This window comes from Ostrinia furnacalis, unplaced genomic scaffold (assembly GCF_004193835.3).
Source record: "Ostrinia furnacalis isolate ACB-3 unplaced genomic scaffold, ASM419383v2 OfSCF7522, whole genome shotgun sequence".
NCBI classification, from domain to species: domain Eukaryota; kingdom Metazoa; phylum Arthropoda; class Insecta; order Lepidoptera; family Crambidae; genus Ostrinia; species Ostrinia furnacalis.
In genome coordinates this window covers 284,135-310,274 of record NW_021137761.1, presented here as the reverse complement: position 1 = coordinate 310,274, position 26,140 = coordinate 284,135, and the positions used below count along the sequence as shown (strand labels likewise).

Here is a 26,140-nt window from a genome sequence, read left to right as displayed (position 1 = left end):
AATAAATTATACCACGTAACAAACGCTCTGCCAGTCCCAAATGTGTGTTTATAGGAAGTCATCATCATTATCAAATAATGAAATGTTATGCACTCATGTGGCAGGCAATCATTAGGCACTAAAGACAACCTTCACCGCGTATTATTTGCAGTTTGCAGAATCGTTTATATGAATTTGCACTCTATTCATATGTTATTTATTTAGACGCGGCCAAAAATACTTCAATGTGTCGATCACGTTTTTTGCACTGCTCGATGCAAAACAAGTTTTTGTAGCATGTTAAGTATGTGTTGCAACTGCATAATTTGAACCTTAGTTACCTATGTGAAGTACCTATTATTTACTTGTTTTCATTGTAAATTAAAATATCCAGTAAAATGAAGATAATTATGTTGTGAAGCCTACTTTTTTGGGTCGGGATGCTGTAGTCAAAAGTCAAAACGAATACTTCCGCAATAAACACGACGACTTAAACTTAGTAATATGTAGTTGCGGGTTTGAAACCTACTAGAGGCAAATGTAATGCCCGTTTTCAACTTCAATCCCCAATTTTTAAATGACCTCAATGGTAACACATAACAGGGTTTTTTTTTTAAAGGGGCACTTAAAAATTAGGGATTGATGGTGAAACTTATAGTTGCGGGTTTGAATCCTACTGGAGGCAAATGTTGTAGTGTTATATAAATTCCTAACTAGGTTTATTATTGTCCTGACTCTATAGAAGCTTTGCTTAATTAAGCCGTAATAGCAATTATTTCGAACACTTTCAGATAAACAACATGGCATCCATAGTGGTCCAAGAGACTTTCGGCAAGGACGTGTCCGACCAGCTCTACACCATAGACAAAGACTTCGAGATCCTGCAGAACTTCACCGACACGCTGGTAAAGCGGGAGTCAAAGGAAAAAAGACGCATCGACTGGAACGCGCTGTTCAACGTGACGGATGATTCGGAGTTAATGAGGATATTCACAGAGAGGGGACACTTGGGGAAACAGATTTTGTAAGTAAAGCCTGTGGTAAAGCTGACAATTTGCGCCTTAAAATTTCATTATTTATTTATAACAAGACATACACTAAAATAATAATTATAATGTATTTGAACTTAATCTAAGTGCTACCTTAATTATAATTTATGATTGAAAATTGTATTAAAATAATGTCTTTAATTATTATGAAAAAACCACAATGAGAACACAAATCATGAGGGTTTCCTTAATTGCGTTCAGCATTTGGTGCTACTGGCGAGTATGGTCCTGTCACTTACGTGTGGCTAAGACAATGACACACCAATTGGTTAGCGCTGAAGCGGTAAGAGAACTGTCGCTTTCGCAATTACCAGGTCGACGCCTTTTCATAAGCTTATCATACTCCAGTGGCACCAACTGGTGAATGCTAATACGGAAACTCATCTCTAAAAACCGAAATTATTTTTGTACTTACCTTGTTGTTTGCTGATAGACATTTCAAAAAAGATAGTACGATTGCGTCAATTTCTTTGTATTTATAATAAATATATTTTTCAGAATAACAGTCCACGGCGTTCTCGCCAAGGAGGTAGTCAAACAAAATGCCATCTTAGAGTACAAGATATCACCCATACTGCTGGACCTGACGACGGTGGTGCTCGCCATGCAGGAGCAACTCGCGCTGACGCCGCGCCACGTCACCGAGGCGGTCAAGACACTGTACCCGGCTATAGTGGAGACCATGCTGAACACTTTGCTGGATGAGAATAAGGTAAGAGAATGCTATACAGGGTGAATCAAGTCTGATAATGATACAGATTAAGATAATGAGGGTTTTCGTGATTTAAAAATCCGCCAGATGGCAATACGTAGACGCGAGGTCCAAATGCTGCATGATTGGTTATTTTTGACATGACATTGACAGATATGTCAAAATCCACCAATCATGCAGCATTTGGACCTCCCGTCTACGTATTGCCATCTGGCGGATTTTTCAATCGCGAAAACCCTCATTCGATAAAAAACTCATATAGTGTCATGTCCTTTGTGTATAAGTATTTGTAGTAAAATATCCACGCTCTCCATAATAATTTAACAAACAAATGTTATGAATCATGAAAATACATCTTAATTGGTAAACTAGTATGGTACACACGGCCACACTGTTAAGGCCATGATTTCCCAAATTGTCGATTTTTGGCCAATTTTGTTTGCAGATAGCTACTAAATGAAAAGATATTTTAGCAAATAAAAAATTGTACGAGTAAGTTCATCTCTTTAACTAGGGCGACAACTTTTCCAAAACACGATACAGCATAGTTTGTCCGATAAAAAAAAATTACAAAGAAGTACGTCGACGGCTTTTTTGTTTTACTCTCATATATTCATTTTTAACATTTTACACTTAAAATATATACTAAAAGATAGGACTTTGTATTTTCTAGGTCGACAACTTTTCAAAGTTTTGTTATTGCGTCTTATTTAGTTACTATGTTGAAAAAATGTGAAAAAATCGGCCATGACGGCTTGGACAATCTCAATCAGTCGCGCGGTGGCGCTTACGGAGTACGGACGCGTGTCAGTTTTATTCCTGTGACAGTTCGCGATTTGTCAATATTTTTGACAAAATCGCCTCTGAGTTTGTCACAGATCGTCATAAATTATAGCCTATATGTTGTTCAGGGTTATAAACAATAATACTGTAAAGTTACATCAAAATCCGTTCAGTAGTTTTTGCGTGAAAGAGCAACAAACATCCAGACATCCAAACTTTCGCATTTATAATATTATATTAAAATTAAAATATTAAATAAATAGTTGGATAATAGTGTCAACCACTCAACGAAATACTACTTCTTTCTCGTGTATTTGTTTGCAAACTATTACTATAATAACGTACTAAATATAAATAAGTATACGTGGATATCTGTTATTGTCTTTCTTGGATAGTATTAAGAGTTACATTTTTCTATCATAACGAAATAAACGCAACACATGACAAGACAACCCTAGCGCGACGGCCGAGCGTGCGAGCGAGAGAGGTATGCAAAGCGAGGTACATACATGAGTTTACCTTCTGTTATATTTTGTGATTTAAGTAAGTTACGATGATTTTATTTACGTTGCACAATTAATAAACACATACAAAATGCTCAAAAGACACAACCCTATAAACTGTGTTAAAAAAAAGGAAAAAGTTATCAATTATTTTTTGTATTATTATCAATATTTATATTTAAAACTGTGTCAATGCTTCTGCGAAACGAGTGTAATTTTTGTTGAAATATATCAAATTCCGGATTGGGGACCCGAATGATATTTCACTATTTTTATCAAAAAAGTCTGACAACACTGAAAGTTACGGGGAAAACAAATTTTCGCGACATGTCTGACTTTAAAGAAGGACAGACAGAAGTTGTGGCAGAAAAAAAATAAACCTAACCTAACTATTCCAAAGATAGCGTAAAATAAAGAACAATATTTAATATGACTTGTCCTTTACGGTTACGGTAAATGTGATAAAAATTATAAATAATTACCGGTTATTAAGAAATAATTATGATTAATATGAGATCATTTATGTATGTAGGTATAGGGTTGCCAGGTGTCCGTTTTTAGCCGGACATGTTTGGCTTGTCTGGCCAAATATTGTCTTGTCCGGCCTGTCCGGCTTTTGTTAGGCTTTTTATGTGAAAGAAAGCCTAGCTACGGAATAATATCAAGCGCACGCATCAGGATATTGGGCAACCGATGATGATAGTAGGTACTTCGTGAGCTATGACACTAATTTTAAAGTAAAATGTCCGGCCAAATGAAGCACAGAGTCGTGTTTTTGGACCTGGCAACCCTATGTATGTACATAGTTTGTTAAAAAATAACGGGAATTTTCGTTTTTTCAGAAAAGTATTTATTTACTGATCTACATTAGTATCTAAACTTTTAAAATAGTCCCTATTATACATTATATTTAAAATAGGTAGTTGAAACAAACCACAGCTAATTTTCATAGTGGACTGTACTATGCGATAAACATGTCAGTCAATTTGACAACCTTTGTCGGAAACATTATTCAATGAAAATATTGTCCGAACCCTTAGTATTTCTCTTCGACAAATACTTTAACACATTGTGAACCACTTTTCTTTCACGACTATAAAAAGATTTTAGCAATTTAATTCACAAAATCAATTGCGCACATTTAAAATAAAGTTTGTTTACACTTTGACAGCAATAGACTGACATGCAAGGTGACATGTCAATGAAGTTTTCAGTTACTGTTGCCATTAAAAGAAATTAGTAACTACCATTAGTTTTCCGCAACATGGCGAGGGTTTTATGTTCCTGGTCGGGCTATACTATCTTTTTTAACAGACTTCAACAATAGGAGGAGGTTCCCAATTTGGTTGTTTTTTTTCCATAATCCAGTTAGAAGTGTACTTTTAAAGAGGAATTAGTTATCAAGCATTTGCGGCATCTAAATACTTTTCCACAAACCTTTTCAGACATACAAATCCCTCTCCACGGCAAGTGCAGACGTGGTGTGCGCGGGCGCAGATACCGCGGCTACATATCTGGCACTTCCGCAAGAGAACAGGGAGCAACTTGTCAGCGCGCTGTGCAACGCCACGCTGGCTATTGACGCTGGCTTGAAGAACGACTCCGCTGTCGGGAAAGCTGTAAGTAATACAATTTTTAAGATAAGTACGTGTATACAACCCATCTAGACGTACAAACAACTCTGTTAGTACGTGCTGTGCGCGAGTGCAGACGCAGCGGCTACTTACCTCGTACTACCGGAGGAAAACCGGGAACTACTGGTCGGAGCACTGTGCAACGCCACACTCGCTATTGACGCTGGCTTGAAGAACGACTCCGCTGTTGGCAAAGCTGTAAGTAATACAAATCAAAATAAATACCTCAATACTCCACTGCGAGCGACCAAGAGAACAGAGAATTACTATTGAAGAAATTCGTCTTCACAAGCTATCTGTACATATCCCGTGAACTGACTTGTTGAGGGCACGACATGATGTCTCTACTTCATTGTAGCTCATAACCTCGTAAGACCGAAGAGTAAATTTTGTCGACTTCTAATTATCGCCGAATGTGCTTTCAGAAGAACGAATAATTTGTAGTAGTAAACGCCGAGCACTTCGAGTAAAAAAATTTTTATGTTAGAGATTTTCTTTTGCATTCATATTTTCAGGGGCCCTATATAATAGTGCATAGAGCTTATTTTAGGTGAAAAATAATAAAAAAATGTGTTCTCTTAAAAGAACATTCGGTATTACAGACTATAAAAAGGAAAAGTAAATAAATTGTATTTTATACTTTAAAGTAAAACATAAATGTAACCTTCTTAATAAATTAATACTACATAAAGATACAATAATGATATTAATAAATGTAACTGAAAAGGAACAACGGTTTTAATTTTATTTAATGTTTCATAATTAGTACTTTTAAAAGTACTATCGGTTTTATAACATACAATAATGATAGTTTAGAATGTACAAGAAGTAAAGTGAATATTCATGTTAATTATAATATTTACTAAAATAAAAATCAGAACATTCTCATGGTAAATTTTCTCAATCATATCATAATTTTAAAAGTCCTATACTAAATCCCATCTCAATAGAAAAAATATACAAAAATAAAACTTTCACCATCAAGACCGAATGTTCCTTGCAAAGAACTATTATTTTGAAACGAAAAAAAATCTTACAAAACTACTTCAAATTGAGAAAAATATATTTTTTGCTTGTTTAGCTGTATTTTAACTTAAATTATACTGGTCAGTTTTGCAATTAAACTACGTTTACGCGAAGAAAAAAAATTAATGGCACATCATGTCTTCTCGGACGAACCACCTTGTCAAAGAAAAATGATAATTTGACAGTGACATTTTGTTTTTTTTTATAAATAAGTTCGGATACCTGATTTTGAATACTTTAAGCCATAGACTATCACTCTTTTTTTTCTTAAGGTGATGCCTTGCGAATATTGGGCGTTTTAAAGAAGCGCAGAATTAGTTTTAATCGTACTTTTCTTATTACTTATGTTCTTATTTTGAAATATGTCATAGTTGACTAATAAATCTAGTGTCTGGTCGAAGCCGAAACATGAATGGAAACAATTTTCTCGGTAGAAAAAAAATCCAAAGATGACCCTTCTATTACTCGGTTTTTCGTTTTATAAGCAGATAGGCTAATATTTCAATACCAAATTTTGTATATTGGTAAGGTAATAACATATTCTAAGTACTGGTCGAGTTATTTTCTTTAAATAGTGTTTGGTTTTTCAATAAATACATGATTTCCGATTTTTGTCGCTTACGTTATTTTATTCCGCGCCGCGCGCGCTATTGCTGTCCCTTTCCTCGCACTGAGAAATCATATTTCTATCCCTCTGTGTGCGAGGCATTCAGTCGGCCGAAAACTTTTACGAGGTAGCGCCTTAACGATATCCATGGGAAGAGTGGGAGCTTTATACTCTACTGTAGTGTTTTTCAACCTTTTTCATGACACGGCCCCCCTAGTATGAAACAATTTTTGGCGACCCCCCGACCGTTCGCTTTTTTTTTCATGCATTTTATAATGTTACAAACAAAGATGTTTGTAGGGACCGAATACTTCAATCCATACAACATTTGCATAATTAGGTTTCGGATTAATCTGTCTTTATAAGAATTTTTTTTTACGACCTCTCGCGACCCCCCTATAGAGGCTTCCTGACCCCCCAGGGGGTCGCGAATGTAATTTAACTAAAATGTCTTTGCTGTAACTTATAAAACTTTTTGTTTTGTACAGATAGCAGCCATAAAGAAGTCATCACACATCCTCGACGAAGTGAACTGGACGAAGCTCATCGACGGCCTCAAGAACGTTTACGTGAAACTGGACCAGGACTACCCGTACTTGTTCGAGTTTGCGTCCTACGGCATGGACGATAAGGAGCAAAGTCGCGTGAAAGAGCTGATGGATAAGGCGAGGGACTACTGGTTCAGTATCAGGAGTTTGGAGAGGAGCCTGCATTTGAGGTATATCTGAAGTAACTTGTGTATGCTTTTCTTGATACTACATATCCAAGAGTATCCTCCCAGTTTTATACGAAACTATAGGCTGCACGCGACTTCGTACGCGTGGATCCCGTTTTACCCCCTTAGGGGTGGAGTTTTGTAAAATCCTTTCTTAGCGGATGCCTACGTTATAACATCTACCGTATCTACCTGCATGCCAAATTTCAGCCCGATCCGTCCAGTGGTTTGGGCTGTCCGTTGATAGATCACTATGTCAGTCAGTCAGTCACCTTTTAGTTGTATGCGTGTATTTTATGCGTCTTTAACGAATCAAAATAAAATATTTTATTACTATAAACCAGTCCACTTACAATACAACAGATTACATCAGTTCTTATTAAACTACTTCGTGGAATGTGCTTTATAGTGTCATTGTCTTTTTTCACCAGCTCCTTATCTTCAAACTACTTTTATATGGCTGGCTTGATACCCATCTCATTGGTATTCCATCATTACATATTGTCATCCTCTGCCTATTTCTATGTTTCCAAATTTACCTAACCACACAAATCCTTTAAAGCACAAGCAAATAGGCATATTCTCTGCTAGCTTGTTCCACAACAGATCACATCTGCACCATTTAAGAGTATGATCAAAGCAAGACCATACAACAAACATAATTAAAATGATGTTTTTATATCTACAGTATCAAACTGGTGTTCCGCCTTCTCGACCTGGTGGACCGGGGAGCGTTCGACCTCCATAGCGAGGGTTGGCTGAAGATGAAGCACGCCTTCAGCTCGCTGCAGGGTCCACTGGGTGTGGTGGATGACTTCATTAGGCTGCTCACTGGTAAGGAACAAGATAAATTACCGAAAACCATAGTTATCGGCACGTAAAACCAATAGATGGGAAAAGAGTGAAGTGAAAAAATTAAAATTTCCCTACGCTATACACGTGGAAACGATCTACGTCTGATCTCACGCGATTATTTCTAAACTATACAACATATCTAAGGGATAGGGAAGCTGGAAACATTGAATTTTCGGATAAATACAATTTATTCTGTAACCTATTATTGATTCCATTTGAAAGAGCTCGTGAAGCTCTTTCAGGATCGGTAACCAGTTTTTCGATATCTTGTATAGTTTAGAAATAATCAAGTGAGATCAGTTATCGTTTCCACCACAGATCACAGAGATGTGACAAGGGGGCGGGGCCGGTGTCGCAGCAATATGCCCAAAAACAAAACACATTGCTCGTGACAGCAATGATGACAGCAGCGACGTCATAATGTAAACAGTTTACATTGCTTGCGTAGTTCGTTCGTTCGTCGTTCGTTCGTTCGTTTCAGCCGAAAGACGTCCACTGCTGGACAAAGGCCTCCCCCAAGGATTTCCACAAAGACCGGTCCTGCGCCGCTTGCATCCAGGTACTTCCCGCGACCTTCACCAGATCGTCGGTCCACCTAGTGGGAGGCCTGCCCACGCTACGTCTTCCAGCTCGTGGTCGCCACTCAAGAACTTTCCTGCCCCAGCTTGCGTAGTACTAAAGATTATTCGAACGTTGAGTACTGATACCGCAGTGGATAATGAGCACATATTTTGATTACTTTGTGTGTGTGAATTTCTAATGCGACACTGAGTTTCGAACTCAGCGCATTAGTTGGTATCTCTCTATGGTTTCCACCCTGTGTGCTTAGGAAATAAATGACTTATGAAACAATGTTTTCTAGCGTTGGCGCGCAACGAGAGCTTTTCCTCAAGCCTGCCCGCCAAGACATCTCAGGCTCTGTCGGCCATCATCCCCAACATACCGCAGTTGGTGGTGGAAGTCGTCAACATGATCGTCAGCGGAGACGTAGACGTGAGTATTAGTCCAGAAGTAATTAAGGCTGAGTTGCACAACCTGACTTTTACCGTAACTATAACGATAACCGGTGCTTTTTGTATGGAGTTTGACAGATTTTGACGTTTGTGAAAGTTAAAGTAAGACGGTGCAACCCAGCCTAATGCTCGTTTTCACCATCAATCCATAATTTTTAAGTGATCCCTCTGAAAAAAAAAATCCTGTTAGGGGCCATCCATAAAGTACGTCACTTTCATGATTTTTTGACCCCCCCTCCGTCCCTCCCTAGTGTGACGTCACATGTTTTGCAATTTCACATCGAAAAATTATTAAATTAGCAGCAGTTCCGAAATTAGTTTTATTTCCTTTAAAATTAAGTACTTTTTTTTATGAAATCAACATTATATCAAATATTTGAAACAATTGAAATGTGATGTCACGAAATTTAGGACCCCTCCCACCCCTTGTCACACCATGTCACACTTTGTCAACCCCCTCCCCCCCTCTTTACGTGTGACGTACTTTATGGATGACCCCTTATGTGTTACCATATTATGTATCACTTAACATTAGGGATTGATGGTGAAAACGGGCCATAAATGTCCTGCTTTTGAATAACCTGGGAATTCTCGGGTGTATACATTATTTTTGCTAACATACATGTTAAAATGTATGAACTGTATTATGTATGTGACTTTGTTGGTGTACCTAATAAATAAATAAACATACTACATACTTGTCGTCATTTGGGGCAGATTTATTAATGTATTTTTTCCTACAGCTGCAGCCAATCATCTCCCTAATGAACACCGAACCTGCCTGGCCATGTGGTAGCAGCGTGACCGACGTTCTACAACTATCGGCCGGCTCTAAAGAAGCTGTCACAGCTGCCGAGCGCGCCATGTGTGTCGACAACGGCTTGCAGGACGAGTGGGCGGAGTTTGTGAAGGACAGACACATTTCGTTATACGTGAGTATACTATTATAGGCGAACTTGACTTTTACTGGTTTGGTTCTTATTGGCGGTCAAGCTGTAGATCCTGGTTACACAGGAGTTGCAGCGGTGAGAACGAGAGGTGGGAATAGTCCCGTAATGAACGGTGAGTAGGCTTTGGTCGTGTAGCAGCAGCGTGACTGACGTATTACAATTTAACTGTCGGCCGGCTCTAAAGAAGCTGTCACAGCTGCCGAGCGCGCCATCTGTGTCGACAACGGACTGCAGGACGAGTGGGCGGAGTTTGTGAAGGACAGACACATTTCCTTATACGTGAGTATACTGTTAGTAAGAAAGTTGTAGCCAATCGCTTCCCTAATGAACACCGAACCTGCCTGGCCATGTGGTAGCAGCGTGACCGACGTTCTACAACTATCGGCCGGCTCTAAAGAAGCTGTCACAGCTGCCGAGTATACTGTTAGTAACTCTCCTAAAGCTGCAGCCAATCGTCTCCCTAATGAACGGTGAGTCGACCTGGCCGTGTAGCATCTGCGCGACCGACATTATCATGGAATTCCAGCTAAGATTTTAAATTCCTTTCTTCAGAATCGGCCGAAGTATAAAACATTAGTTAAATTACTTAGGTCAGATATTTTATACAAGCCATCCCTTTAAATGTTGATGATTTAATTTCTACTGCCACTTTTCAACACCGGTCTATTACGTTATCCTGAAATGATATAGTGACAAGGTGTAAATGGTACTTGCCCCAATACTAATAAACAATTTTAACTTCCAGAATGCCAGTACATGGAACAGCACAGCCTTCGGTCCGCACGTGTTCCTGCAATTCTCGTCAACCTTCGACGCGCTGGTGGAAGATACGACCCTGATAAAGGAATTAGTGCTTGAGCTGGTCAACGAATCCAGAACTGATGCGCCGTTGACGATAGTCGGCGCGTGGAAGTATGCCGCTGGGCTGTTTGAAGGGACTGACAGGAATGACACTTTGAGGTACGTTTAAGTCTTCTTCTGCCTCGTCTTATCCCGTTACGCGGGGTTGACATTCCCAATAATGTGCTGCCATTTATTTCGATCAATTAGGTATAGTCTGGTCCGTGAGCACGTAGAATTTTGTCCAATGACCCCTAGCTACCCATCCTTATCGCTCGCGCGTAATTATGTTGCTGTCGCGCTCGCACACTCACTGCGGGTGCCAGTCGCACAGTCGCGACAGCAATATAATTACGCGCGAGCGATAAGGATGGGTAGCTAGGGGTCATTGGACAAAATTCTACGTGCTCACGGACCGGGCTTTAGAGTGAGCTTGGATTTATTAGAGGGGCACTTTTAACTTCTGACAAATATGAATCTTTCTTCTAGTTTTAATCGAACACTACCCTAAATACATATCTGTTTATCGTTATAAAGGTGTTTTTGTTGCGAAATCCTGAGACAGTGATAATTTCAACGCCCTAAGGCATAAAACTTAGATCGACTAAAATATTTAAGACATTAAAAAATATCTTATTTTTCTCTGCATCCCAGGAGTATGTTCTCAAACATCGACGCCCTCCTCGAAAGCATCACTACAACACCTCCCGTGCAATCCGTCAGCGCCCTTTGGGAGGGCTACGCCAAGTGTAAACCCTCTGAAGGCTGCGGAGACTTGCGGAGGGCCGCGCTCAAGTACTCCTTCCAAGCTGTGTCGGTTGTACTTGATAATGTGGCTGGAGACCTGCTCACGTACTTTAAAGAAGTCAACGGTAAGATTATTAGAAACATTAGCGAGTGCATCACTACGACACCTCCCGTCCAGTCTGTCAGAATGGCTTATCTGGAAGTCTTTAAAATAGACTTCGTACGCAGGTTGGCCGTAGTAAGGACAATCTGGTCAGGTGGGGATTCTTGGATGGCTTAAACATGGAGTGCAGGTGCGGTTTTGTTCCCCAGTCGATGAAGCACCTGATGTCATGCCCTGAGTGCCCGAGCAACTGCACGCAGGAGGATTTAATGAATGCTGCTGACAACGCCACTCTTGTGGCTAAGTTTTGAGATGACACTGTGATAAGAATTACTAGATGCATTTGCAAGTGTTTCGACACAACTCCTCTCGCCTAGGTCGTTAGCGCCATTTGGGAGGGCTTCGCCAAGTGTAAGCCCTCTGAAGGCTGCGGAGACTTGCGGAGGCCCGCGCTCAAGTACTCCTTCCAAGCTGTATCGGTCGTGCTCGATAATGTCGCTGGAGATCTACTTTTTTTTTTTTTTNTTAAAAAAGTACATTCTTTGTTTTTATTATTATTTAGGTAGTTAAATACTGCACAGTATTTAGTACACCATTTTCTTTATTTTCTTCCATCATACACAAGAATACGCGTGCGCGAGTCAATGTTCGCTCGTATGTGAGGCCTTGTCGAATAGTATCCTGTAGGTGGGCCATCGTGCGTGTTTTGTTTTCGATGTAAACTCGCGGAGATGAACAGGCCTGGTATAGGTAACACAGAAACGCTTCTCGATCCCACCGCTGCAACTCCTGCAGCCACAGGACGTCCACTGCTGAACATAGGCTCCCCCAATAATTTCCACATCGCCCGGTTGATAGCGGCCTGTATAACACCACCATACAGCAAAATGTTGACACGGGACTACTCTCAACTCTAGATCTCACCGCTTTAACTCTTGTATGGCCAGTACAGTTTGACCGTCAATAAAACCTCAACCAATAAAAGTCTAAATTGTCCAGGCAAAATATTGACGTGACGGACATTCACTAGAGGATTGCGGAAGCGGAGAGCTTAGCCTAGTAGCTTTAATCTCCGATAGGGACTAGTTGTTGTCATATAACCGTTAAGATTTAATTCAGTAATGATACTTGAGCGTGTTTATTGGTAAAATGTGATATGAAAAAGCTAATACGGATATAAGAATTTAAAAAAAAGCCGTCTAACTTTAAATTAGCGTTATCTTTTGAACGGTAAATTAATACAATATTTAGAATATTAAATTAAAAACACTGATGATAACAAAATTCTGTTCATTTAATCGCAGGTTAGAACAAGAAAGAAGAGACCACGAAATGGCTGTGCGACTTGCGAAGGAAACGAACGGACACGTCGAAGGATCTCCGCCCCAGCTTAGAAGGTATACAAATTGTTTAAACATTCACGTGTACAAAGACCTAGCAATTTTTACGAAAACATGACGTTACGTTTCAAAAGTACGGCTCGTAGCTCAAATTGTTTATAAACAATATTAAAAAACACACGTCTATACCTTATCACTGTACCATATTTTAAGAAATACCTAAATCATTTGAATTTGAATTTACAAGTGACTGAAAGAAATCTTGTTGCCCCGAGAGATACAGTCTTGGACGAATAAACCACTGGACGCGTAACGAGTGACGTTTTCGTCTTTACCCCGCTAGCACTTACCATGGCTAAATTAGCCATGGTAAATGTTGTCAGGTTGTCACTTTGTCAGTATGACGCCAGCTCTCGAAGAGTAAAAATATCACGAAAAATGGGTAAATGCGCCGTACTTTATTGCAAAAATTATTCCTGTCAGACAAGAAATGTTTCTTATCACGCGTAAGTACATTTTAAACCTATTATAGTAGCTATTTTTTCGTAAAATAAATAAAATTTGATATGTAAACAAAATATGATTACGTCATTTTAAAAAGTACTCATTGTACATGTAAATGCTTAAAACATGTAGCATATTTAATTTGGTTGGATTATAGGTTTCATTCATTCATTCACATCTCATTTTTTATGACGTAAAGGGCTTGAAAAATGTCGATAAGTTTATCGATATACCAAACAAACTGAAACTGAAATTATTCAAATTAATTTTAGATTTTGATAGATTTTTTTGTTTTGATAATTTTAGTCACATGAAACAAAAGATTATGAGATAGACATAGATGGAACATACAAAACAAGCACACCAGTAAATGTAAGTAATAATTACACCTTTTTTGAAATATGTTGTACATCAAAATACTGGTCAAATTTGAATAAAATATTTTTGATGTTGATTGATTTTTTGGCTTTATTTTAGTCACATGAAACAAAAGATGATGAGATCCACACAGATGGAACATACAATTTAAACTTTTCATTGCATCTAAATATTAATAATGTCATCACAAAAATACGCCAAATGACTACAATTATTATTTTTTATTTCATTAACAGGTTTTATTTTCGGTATGCAATACCGAGGTGGAACCTTTTAGATCTGTGTCATCCCCTCACGTTTAGTGAAATACCGGGGTGGTTGGAACTTGATTTGGTCCATCCTGTCATCAACTGTTTTTCAATGGGACGACTTCTGAACATCAGAGAGATCTTGACTGTCAAGATACGTGAATTAGGCCACTGAACTTTTCAAAACAAAACCAACACAGGTGAAATATCTGAGCATCTCCCTTGACAATAAATTGAACTGGGCAAGTCATATCGACAACATGCATAGTGCCTAGCAAACATAGCGGCCATGGGTTGTATGAGAACCACTCTATCGGCATCACTTGACTTCTTTCTGAATCTCAGACATTTAGACCTCATTATTCAGGAGGAAGCACAAGCACCCACTCTAAGACTTAAAGGAAACGATCTATGAAAGCAAAACAAGGAGACAGGATATTCCGCGATTCTGCACAAAACCCTAAAAGAAATACCCCTCATCAACAGGATAGGTACCCTGTGTACACATCTTCGACCAAAGATAATATCCAGCTTACAGCGGAAACGCGAAATTGCTCTGGAATCAATGAAGTTAGGATATACCGACGTCTTCAAAACTGAAATAAGTACTAGGAGGTCTTCTCGAATGACCTAAACATAAGAATATCAACAACATTAGATAAGAATTAAATATTCTCAGATAGTGCATCCGTACTGCAAGCGCTACAAAGCAATACATTGTCATAATGTTATCAAATTGTGTTTCATGAAATGTATAGAAATAGGCTATTGATGAAACTTTTGTCCGTGACGTGAGACAGATTATAACATTTGTTGAGACCAAAACCTAGTTAGCAGTCGATCGTAACAGAATATTACTTGTTTATTGCTTTACGAATTTGATAATGATAACACAGCCAAAAAATATTTCACCTAGTTACCTACCTATATGAATAATTTGTAATATTATTTGTACCTATGATTTACCAATGGCATTATAATAAACACGATACAATAATTAATTATAGTCTTTCAATATTAAATCAATCCATAATTCATTTATCTCGTTAGGTTCATTCATTCATTCATTTACATAACTATCGATAAAAATTTACGATCTTTTCCCAGCACTAAATGTCATTATTTGACAATTGTCAAACCTCTCCCCCCGCAAAAAGTGGTTGATCGTGTTTCCTTAGAAATCTTGTAGGTTTCGTGTCCAGTGGTTTATTCGTCCAAGGATACAGTCCAAGAGAAATCTAGGCAAATAAAATCTTTCCTAGATTTCAAACCTAGATCAAGTTTACTGCTGCCAGTCGTTCAATATTGCGCTTCTATGTATAAAAAAATTTGCAATAATTTATTCTTTCACATTTGATGATTTTCATTATGCGTTTTTATACGACTGTGAAGCGACTCATACAGGTTTCGTTAAATTCCTAAGGTATTTGAGCTACAAGCCGTACCTTTATAATTCGAGAAAATTTAATAATATAAAATAAAACACTGTAATATTTAACGTTATAGCACACCGGGACCGCGATATTTCTTCTTGTAAATAGCTTATGAACGAGCCATATTTATCGTTTTCAGTTTCGTCAAAAAAGGCTGATTTGATTAATCCTTTTCTTAATAAAAGGGTCTTAAATACACTAAATAACTTATGTACTCGCCATATTTCTTGCAAATTAAAAAAAATATGGAAAAGATCCTCTTATTAATCAGGGATTATTTTTGTTATGAATAGAAATAATAAACCTTAAATTATTTCTAGCTTCACAACTCTGAAATAATTGTTGAAACTTGTTCATGTTCTGGCAGAATATCGACCCTTGTACTATTTAAGAGGTGTACTGTTTAAGATGCCAGGTTTTTCTTTGACGTGCCGTTGTCTGTAGATAATACTTTGGCTTATTAAGCCACGCCCCCTTGTAGTTTAATGACTATTTCTATTCATAACAAGCCTCTATGCTCGGTCCGGTTGAATTAAGCTCCGAAGCTGTGAACAGCGTCGAGTAATATTGTGGTATGTTTGCACAGTTTCCCCACAATGGACTCAGTGAACGGGGAGAATAAGTTGAACAGGTACCCACACGATCACGTTACTCTGCACGCCGCCTTCTTGACGCCCCCTTTCAATGCTCAATTATGGTTTACTCGGTGAAACACTATCTTTCAGACCCTAAGATTTGGTGAGGATTACTAAAGCCTGGTCCGTGAGCACGCAGAATTTTGTCCAATGACCCCAAGCTACTCATCCTTATCGCTCGCGCGTAATGAGGATCAGTACTGTTGTAGAAAATGCAATAAAACTAGTATCTACGTTAATCTTTAAGACATAAGAAAGATATATCTTTTTGAATTATCCAAATCGGACCATTACTTACGAAGATATTAAGTAATAAACATAGGCCGTTTTTGCCGCTAAAAGTCAACGTACGCAGGGCCGCGTGACGTCATTATATCCGAATCGAGCGCAGCCGACGTACTATTGGGATGGAAAATATTTTTTTCCAGCAAAACTATCAGTTTTAGAAAAAAACTTTTAATAACATTTATTCATTAAAATAAAGTAACCCATCGATCAGTAATTTTTAAAAATAAAAATTGTGAAAAATAAGTATCGCTATGTCCAAAGACCACATTTTCATAGGATTCGATGGAATGCGGAGACGCGGTTGGGGTGAGTGTAACTTTATGATTGTTTGTATTGAACATAATAATACATAATATGAGTGCTAATAACCAGTTTCTGGCCTAGNTACCCAACTTCTGGCCGAGGGGGAAGTCATGCCCAGTTTATGACCTGGGGAGAGGAGGGGGGCGGGGGAGTCATACCCAGAGCTTCTAGGCTAAGATCATATAATTTCCAGGAGGGAGCAGCTGTCCTTTCCTGCAGCAGCTGGCCCGCCCATGGGAACGGCGAATAGATAAGTAGGTACGTAGGTTAAACTCAGAAAAACTAAATAACAGGTAGGTATTGCGTTTTTTTTTTTTTATGTGATAGGAGGCAAACGAGCAGACGGATCACCTGATGGTAAGCAATTGCCGTCGCCCATGTACACCCGCAACATCAGTGAAGTCACAAGTGCGCTGCCAACCTTTTAAATCCCATTCCCCCCCAATTGGGCCTCCGGTATCCTCACTCACTCGGCGAAACACAGCGCAAGCGCTGCTTCACGCCGGTTTTTTGTGAGGCCGTGGTATCACTCCGGTCGAGCCGGCCCATTCATGCCGAAGCGTGGCTCTCCCACGGAAAACACGCGTGTACATCGAAATGATCTTCATAGCAATGTCTTGCTTGTAGCCTAGGCACTGTAGGCAGAGTGTATCTGCCTCAGCTATACCTTATTGTTAGAAGTAAATAAATTAATACTTATACATTTTTATATTTTACTTGGAAGAAGATATGACTAACAACACTTATGAACACTTTATTTGAATAAATCGCCAAATATACCACCGCGGAGACCCCAATCGCGTCTCCGCGTTCCATTGAATCGTATGAGCGTATGGATTTTTTGCGATATTTTTCACAATTCTATTTTTTAAAATTACCTATCGATAGCTTACTTTATTCTGATGAATAAATGTTATTACAAGTTTTTCTCTAAAACTGACAGTTTGGCTAGAAAAAAATATTTTCTATCCACGCAGTACGCCGGCAGCGTTCGGATCGGATATAGTGACATCATCGTTCCCGCGCCGGGCGGTCAGTGAACTTTTTTAGTAATTTGGCCATAACTTCGTCAATTTTTGTCGTAGAACAAAAATTTTTGGACTGTATATTAAGGATTTCGTAGCCCTATAAATCTGCATTCACAGCTAAAAATCGAAATGATCCTCATTATGTTGCTATCGCGCTCGCACACTCACTGCGGGCGCCCGTCGCACAGTCGCGACAGCAATATAATTACGTGCGAGCGATAAGGATGGGTTGCTTGGGGTCATTGGACAAAATTCTACGTGCTCACGGACTGGGCTTTAGCGTCTATGCTTTCCGAGTAGCTACAAAGTTTAATCTAAATGTATAAAACTAAAGAAGCTAATTTTGAATATTTGCTTTCTAGTTTTGCATTTGAAATCAACCAACAGGCCTCTAATTCGTAAAAATATTTATTAGATGGAAAAAGCTTTACGAATTTAGGCTCTGGTAAATAATTCGTATCGGATCCAGGAACAAAAGACCGTTAATCGACTTTTTCCGTCACTGTTCTTTTTCCTTTTATACTGCTAATAGGAGTGAGGGAGACAAATAGAGAATTCCACGACTATCCTGATTCGTTACATAAAATTTCAAGCCATATTGTCGCATTGAAAGGGGACCCTTACTGACACCTACTAACTGTGCTAACTTCCCAGCTTCCCTCTTCTACTGTATGCACGGATTTGTGTTTAGTTTTTAGTTGTGTATTAACAGTAGCAAAGGCATGAGACTGCAATACTGCAAGTGATATAAAGGGATAAACATGCAATGGTTAAACTTTCACAGGGTCTTTTATTCGTGTAGAACTACGGTTAGTCTTCAGGGGGCCTTAGTGCGAGTTTACAACAAATGTTTTCGCTAGCGACTGCGTAAAAAATGACATGAAACGTATGACGGATTGTACAGCGTCCCTAGCGGATACTTTTAAGAACTAAAATCTTCATAGATTTTTTGATGCACTCGCTAGCGACGACGTACAATGCAAACTCGCACTAAACACACTGCATCAAAAACGGCCTTGGTCAATATTTCTTTTCAGCGCCCAATAGAGAAGTGAGACTTTGTATAAGTTTAGCTATTGCATTAATATAATCCAGAGCCACGTTTGATGCATGTAAATAATATACAGTATTAGTGTAGAAAATTAAACAGGTAATTGTTTCGTAGTTTAGTTAATCACTAAAGTATTTATTAGTTAATACGTGTGGTGTTAAAATATTACTTACGTGTCCTTATCCCAACTAATATTATAAATGCGAAAGTAACTCTGTCTGTCTGTCTGTCTGTCTGTCTGTCTGTCTGTCTGTCTGTCTGTCTGTCTGTTACGCTTTCCCGCTTAAACCTCGCAACCGATTTTGATGAAATTTGGCATAGAGATAGTTTGAGTCCCGGGAAAGAACATAGGATAGTTTTTATCCCGGTTTTTGAAACAGGGACGCGCGCGATAAAATTTTTCTGTGACAGACAAAATTCCACGCGGGCGAAGCCGCGGGCGGAAAGCTAGTAACTTATTAAAAATGTGCTAATATTTGTTTTCGTGCTTAATTATTTGGTTTGTTAATTAATTAATTTAAAATGATTTCGTTTTAGTAACAAGAAATCTATGTTTCAATGCATACACATTGGCACGCGATAATGCAATAATAGCTTGATTTATCAGCTTATCAATGCTCTATCACGCAATACAATATTAAATAAAGTCAATTGACAACAAAACAAATATCAAGTACTTACTTACATTGAGTATTTTAGTAGATAGAATGATTTTCAAATAATTTATCGAGACGGTTCTTTTGCCAAAACTAAAGTTGGAAATTAAAACGTATAACCCGGTCGAGTTAACTGCACACCTCACACCCGTGACGTCACGCCTTCGCTCTGGTACGGACGGGACGAACGCGTAGAGGTGTGCGGGTGAGAATTCCAACAAGGTGCCAAGTTAGCGCGATCAGAGGTGGAATTGTGTAAAGCAATCGTTATCATTTGACAGTTCATAACGTACGATTATTCAGTCAAACGCTGTGTTTATCTGACTTTATCGTACGTTATGAACTGTCAAATGATTACGATTGCTTTACACAATTCCACCTAAAGTTGTACACAACCAAACTTTCATAACCAAAACTACAAGTTTTCACAAAATGTGCGTAGATCGGAACGCGTTCGCATGCAGCAAGCCATGCAGGGCAAGCAGAAGTATGACCTGTCCAAGTGGAAGTACTCCGAACTACGCGACACCATCAACACTTCGTGCGACATCGAGCTACTGGAGGTCAGTATAATCAGAGTAAATACAAATGAGTAGGTCATCTTCATAGAAACGCACCGAGCGCGGTTTGTATGTGAGCGCGCCAATATACGTATGCGGCGCGCACGCACACACTGACAAAATTCGGCGCAACCACGACTAGCTCCCCGCTAAATTTTGTCAGTGTGTGCGTGCGCGCCGCATACGTGTTGGCGCGCTCACAAACCGCCCCCGTGCGTTTCTATGAAGATGACCTACTACTAATTTGTATTTACTCTGGAATAATCAATCGTATGTAGTTGTCATAGATGCTATATTCCAACAAAAACATATACGTAATAATATTTGACGCAAAAGCGCTCTTATTACAACTGTACAAGGTCCACAGTGACAGATAAAGTGACGTAGGATATCATCCACTTGCTGTTCGTTACAGACAGACCTAAGGATTTGTTTTGCAGCTGTTTGATAGACGCCCGTTTTTATATCAATCCCCAATTTTTAAGTGACCCCTATTGTAATTTCATAGAGGTCGCTTAAAAATTAGGGATTGAAGATGAAAACGGGCATGACTCTCTCTTTGGTTTATTTTGGGCAACGTAGTTAGTTGCCTAGTGTATTTTGAATCCTGTTTGTTGTATTATAATCATCGGGCATTAGGCCTGTTACTATTTTTTTTATTATGCATAACAAGGCAGTTATTTGACCACAGTCTCACCTGATGTTAAGTGGGATGCAGTCTAGGATGGTACATATCCGCCCTGTAAGTGCCTATTCACTCTCGCCTTGAAAATGTCCAGATTATAGTCTTCGGGAAAGACAGGCAGGCAGAGAATTCCAGTCCCTAGCTGTTCGCCTTATAAAAGAGTCATCGAAACGTTTAGTGCGAGCTGGTGGAATGTCAACAATATAGGGACGGTACGCTAACCTGCGTCTGGTTCCCCGATGATGGAAGGGGGCTGGTGGAATAGACATGTTGACACCACAGTCAATTGACGTACTTTTTAAAACTGTCAAAACGAAACTCTCCCATAGATTTTGTATGGCACTACAAGCAAGTGACGTCACTATTTTGTCAACCCAATTAAACTACTTTTTTTTTTTTTCAATTACAATTCGAACAAAAATCGAAATTTACAGGTAATTTAAAATAAATTAGGTTTTTAAGACCAGAATGAAGTCTTTTTAAAACAGTTGTGGTTTCGTATGGTGTCAAACTGTCTATTAGTTTGTGTAATTCTTTCGCACATTCTCCGACGTTTAGCCTGTAGAAAACCGATAGGGATGCCACCTACCTACTATAAAACTATGTTCCATATTTCCTCCAGGCGTGCCGGCACGAGTTCCACCGCCGCCTGAAGGTGTACCACGCGTGGAAGGCGAAGAACGCGCGCAAGACCACCATGGCCGAGCAGGAGCGCGCGCCGCAGTCCATCATGGATGCTGGTAACACACTGACACTAGTTTAGAACCTTATGTTATCGCACTAAAGTTCAAAATAAATAAAGGTCTAAGCCATTTCATGAGAAATACGTGTCATCGGATCATTTGAAACTTCTACTAAAATACCAGAACGAAATCGTATCGTATCACTCTACATTTAGTCTTCACGGGAGGAGCATATTGTCTTAAATTTTCTGGAAGCAAATTAATTACTTAGCCTACACATTATAGGACACTTTCCACGATTACCAGACGGATTAAGGAGGTCTAATGTACTCATATTTCTTCCTTCACTCCCTCCGTGGTTGTCATTAACAACTTACAGCCTCCGCAACCCGTCTAGCGTGGAATGTGTAGGCTAAATTCTGCATAACTTTGTTCTTGGTAAAGTCTCGTTAAGTTGCGTTGCCCTGCAGAGGAGATCAAACTATAGTCTGGTCTGTGAGCACGTAGAATTTTGTCCAATGACCCCAAGCTACCCATCCTTATTGCTCGCGTGTAATTATGTTGCTGTCGCGCTCGCACACTCACTGCGGGCGCCCGTCGCACAGTCGCGACAGCAATATAATTACGCGCGAGCGATAAGGATGGGTAGCTTGGGGTCATTGGATAAAATTCTACGTGCTTACAGACCGGGCTTTACATGATGACGTAAAGATCTGTAATTAATTTTCCAGCCAAAACGCCCCGCATGCCGCAAAAGGGCGAGATACTAGGCGCGAGGCACCGCTACTTCCGCATTCCCTTCGTTCGCACCACCAGCGACGCGGCCGACCGGCGCGGCTGGTGGTACGCGCACTTCGACGGCCAGTACGTGGCGCGGCAGATGGAGCTACACCCGGACAAGACGCCCGTCCTGCTGCAGGCCGGTGAGTGACGTCACAGCGACGCGGCCGACCGGCGCGGCTGGTGGTACGCGCACTTCGACGGGCAGTACGTCGCGCGGCAGATGGAGCTAAAGCCCGGTCTCCGAGCACGTAGAATTTTGTCCAATGACCCCAAGCTATCCATCCTTATCGCTCGCGGGTAATTATGTTGCTGTCGCGCTCGCACACTCACTGCGGGCGCCCGTCGCACAGTCGCGACAGCAATACAATTACGCGCGAGCGATAAGGTAGCTTGGAGTCATTGGACAAAATTCTACGTGCTCGGCGACCAGACTATACACCCGGACAAGACGCCCGTCCTGCTGCAGGCCGGTGAGTGACGTCACAGTGGCAGTGGGCGAGGCTTATAGCTCGTGGAAGTGAGGCTCGTTGCATCATCAGAAAAGTTCTCCAATAGTGAATAGAGGAATCCGAAAACCATGCTTTTCATCATTCGACGGGCAGTACGTGGCGCGGCAGATGGAGCTACACCCGGACAAGACGCCCGTCCTGCTGCAGGCCGGTGAGTGACGTCACAAGTGGGCAGGGCACATAGCTCGTGGAACTGAGGCTCGTTGCATCATCAGAAAAGTTCTCCAATAGTGAATAGAGGAATCCGAAAACCAGGCTTTTCATCATTCGACGGGCAGTACGTGGCGCGGCAGATGGAACTGCACCCGGATAAGACGCTAGTACTGCTGACGTCACAAGTAGGCAGTGGGCGGGGTTTATAACTCGAGGACCTGACGCCCGTTTTTTTTTTATGCATAACAAGGCAGGTATTTGACCACAATCGCACCTGATGTTAAGTGGGATGCAGTCTAGGATATTTCTGCATAGAGAGACGTATTTAATAATATTTTCTAGAACAATTCTGTGATTCAAGTGCTAGAAATCCTACTGCAGTACGTCAGCCTCAAACATATTGGTGGAGCAGCATTTACGCGTGTTTATCTCTGCTGATGGAGACGTACTAAAGTAGCATTTCTATATACGCAACCGGGCTTAATACGACGTGTATTTCGTTTCTATAAATTAAACCTTATCCTAACTAAATAAGGTCGTTTATTGCAGGCGTGGACGACATGCAGATGTTTAACAATTACGTATTTCGTTTCTACAAATTAAACTTTATCATCACTGAATAACCGTGTTTATTGCAGGCGTGGACGACATGCAGTTGTTTAACAATTACCTATTTCGTTTTTGCAAAATAACCCTTATGCCAACTAAATAACCATGTTTATTGCAGGCGTGGACGACATCCAGATGTTTAACAACTACGTATTTCGTTTTTGCAAAATAACTCTTATCCCAACTAAATAACCGCGATTATTGGAGGCGTGGACGACATGCAGATGTTAAAGTTACGTATTTCGTTTTTGCAAAATTAAACCTTATCCCAACTAAATAAGGTCGTTTATTGCAGGCGTGGACGACATGCAGATGTTTGACAATCGACAGCCAATTTGTTTTTGCAAAATAACTCTTATCCCAACTAAATAACCGCGATTATTGGAGGCGTGGACGACATGCAGATGTTACGATGTGTATTTTATTTTTGCAAAATAGCCCTTACCCCAATGTCATATGCTAAACCACATAGCATGGAATCGTTCCATCCATGCTCTGTGAGCTAAACAATCGCTCATTTCAGGCGTGGACGACATGCAGATGTGCGAACTCAGCCTGGAGGAGACGGGTCTGACGCGCAAGCGCGGCGCCGAGATCCTCGAGCACGAGTTCGAGCGCGAGTGGGCGCGCCACGCCGGCGCGCCATACGTGCCGCCCGACCTGCGCGCGCGCTAGGTAAATAAATAAACCAGAAAACTAAATTATTTTGATACCCCACTCGAACCCCATACCCCACTCTTTTGGAAAAAGAATTTTTTTTTAAGACATTATGGTTTTTTTTTTTTTTTTTTTTTTTCAATTTTAATATAGCCAGTGTCAGGCGATTATCACACTGCGCCGCGCTCCGCCGCGGTACGCGGGACGACAGATTTAATCATTGTATGGAAGTACCTCAGTTTCAGTTTGTATAGAAAACACTGACAACGCGTCTGCGCGCGGGATTTTTTATATGAAATCACGCGGAGCGCGGCGCAGTGTGATAATCGCCTGACTCTCTAAGACGAATCTAATGACACCTCTCACGCTAAAATCAGTCAAGCCGTTTAAGCTGTAGGCCGTGCTATCGATCATACACTCGAAAACATAACCCTCCTTCTGGCGCAGTCGGGTAAAAACTCATAAAACTCATTTATTTTTGCAAATAGGCTTTAAAAAGCACTTTTACACGTCCCAGTATTAACCCTACCACTGCTTTGGGACAATAAATGGGCCAGTGCTGAGAAGAAGCAGCAATAAATAGTTCGTTCGTTTCAGCCGAAAGACGTCCGCTGCTGGACAAAGGCCTCCCCCAAGGATTTCCACAAAGACGGTCTTGCGCCGCTCGGAAAGAAGAGTTTTAATTAGCCTGTCAGTTAACCTATCAAAAAATACTCGACACGTATTTTTCACTACTTCAAACTAATGAAAACTGAAAGAGATAAAACGCACTTTGTTACGTCACGCGGAACTTTAACGCACCATAATTTTGTCATTACTTGTTTGATTGACAAATGAAATATACGTGTCAAATATTTCTTGATAATTGACGGATTAAAAGTATTTTTTTAGAAAATAAATAAAATTAAACGAGTTCAATGCTAAGCATCTACTTCTCTGAATCCCTTCAATGCAGATGATAATTTACAAACGAGTAAATAATATAAACAACCATTTATTACGTCCACAATAATTATACTTTATTAATTTATTGTTTACAGATACCCAAACATTCCAAGCAACAACTTGCAGAATACGCGCCATCGAAACAAACGTATACGTTCGCTGCCGACGAATTTCGTCTCAAAATTCCATACAAATAAGATACAAAGTGCTTTGTTACGTGCCTTCGCGGGTTCCTACATTATGTTAGTGCAATATATTTTATTCGAGAATGTTCCACCGTAAAAAACACGTATAGTAGACAGAGGTAGCTATATAAAAATAATATATTTACAAAAGCAAAAAAATATGATATGTAATAAGTAGAATAAATTAAATTCACACGTGCCTACATTTATGTGAAAAAAGTCCTAATGTAATCATTTAAAATGCACATTAAACGAGTACATACAGTGTAGTTAAACTGTTTTAGTGATAGATGTAATTTAAATGAAATGCTTTGTTTAATTTTGTAAACTGTGATTATTTTGAGAGGTATTCAGGTTATATTTAAGGTTTTTGTAGGAGAAATATAGTATTTATTCCAAGCATTCCTTGTCATTATGTAAGACTGGAGAGCTGCTATTTTTTGTATTATGTACAATTTAACAATCAGTATTGTCCCGAAGTGCCTTAAACTTTGGAATACAAATTAACATTCCGGGAAAAGACTTTACTTTTACAAATTTTAATAACAAAAAAATATTATTTATGGTTACTTGATAAAGTACCAATAGTAAATTATAGTACAAGTGAAAAATACATATTATGAATTAAATAGGTGCACTTATCTGTAGAAATAGTAAATAAAAGTTCTTTTCGACCTACTTATTTCTTAAGAATGAAATCACCTAAATGTTAATCAGTTCAAGCTACTTACATTTAATTATGTAAATACCCTATATCCCATATCTCACAGTTTGAGACATATTGTATTAAAAGTGCCTTATAGTTTGATGCAGTTAGTACGTGACCTCTGTATTTGTGTATTTTTATGCTTTACCAAATAAAAATAATAACTTGAAAGTTTGTTTTATTTGACTACTCTGCATTAGAACTAAAAGTGTAAGTATGCTTTTTTTATAGCGTGCAGTTATGTTAAACTATTGTTAGACTTTATTAGTTGTGATATAGGTTTGC

The 26,140-nt window shown here is 39.5% G+C and overlaps 1 protein-coding gene and 1 long non-coding RNA gene across 12 annotated transcripts in view; both read left to right on the top strand.

Annotated features, from left to right (window-relative positions):
- The window catches only part of jar (Myosin heavy chain 95F jaguar), a 51,809-nt gene extending 25,783 nt beyond the window's left edge, over window positions 1-26,026 (top strand). For 6 of the 11 annotated variants that reach the window (XM_028321354.1, XM_028321355.1, XM_028321353.1 and 3 more), the window contains 8 exons: window positions 12,821-12,913; window positions 16,006-16,050; window positions 19,823-19,943; window positions 21,248-21,365; window positions 22,040-22,188; window positions 22,709-22,751; window positions 23,886-24,037; window positions 25,060-26,026. In XM_028321354.1, coding sequence (XP_028177155.1) covers window positions 12,821-12,913; window positions 16,006-16,050; window positions 19,823-19,943; window positions 21,248-21,365; window positions 22,040-22,188; window positions 22,709-22,751; window positions 23,886-24,037 — 721 coding nt within the window. In that variant the 3' untranslated portion in view covers window positions 25,060-26,026. Of the gene's footprint in view, window positions 1-12,820; window positions 12,914-16,005; window positions 16,051-19,822; window positions 19,944-21,247; window positions 21,366-22,039; window positions 22,232-22,708; window positions 22,752-23,302; window positions 23,392-23,885; window positions 24,038-25,059 lie in introns of those variants that run through there. The other 5 variants (XM_028321359.1, XM_028321352.1, XM_028321361.1 and 2 more) reach the window with 5 other exon arrangements.
- Window positions 13,325-14,883, top strand: LOC114364977 (uncharacterized). The gene is made up of 2 exons (XR_003656897.1): window positions 13,325-13,362; window positions 13,667-14,883. It is a non-coding gene; the product is annotated as an uncharacterized LOC114364977 (long non-coding RNA).
- Window positions 26,027-26,140: the final 114 nt, after the last annotated feature.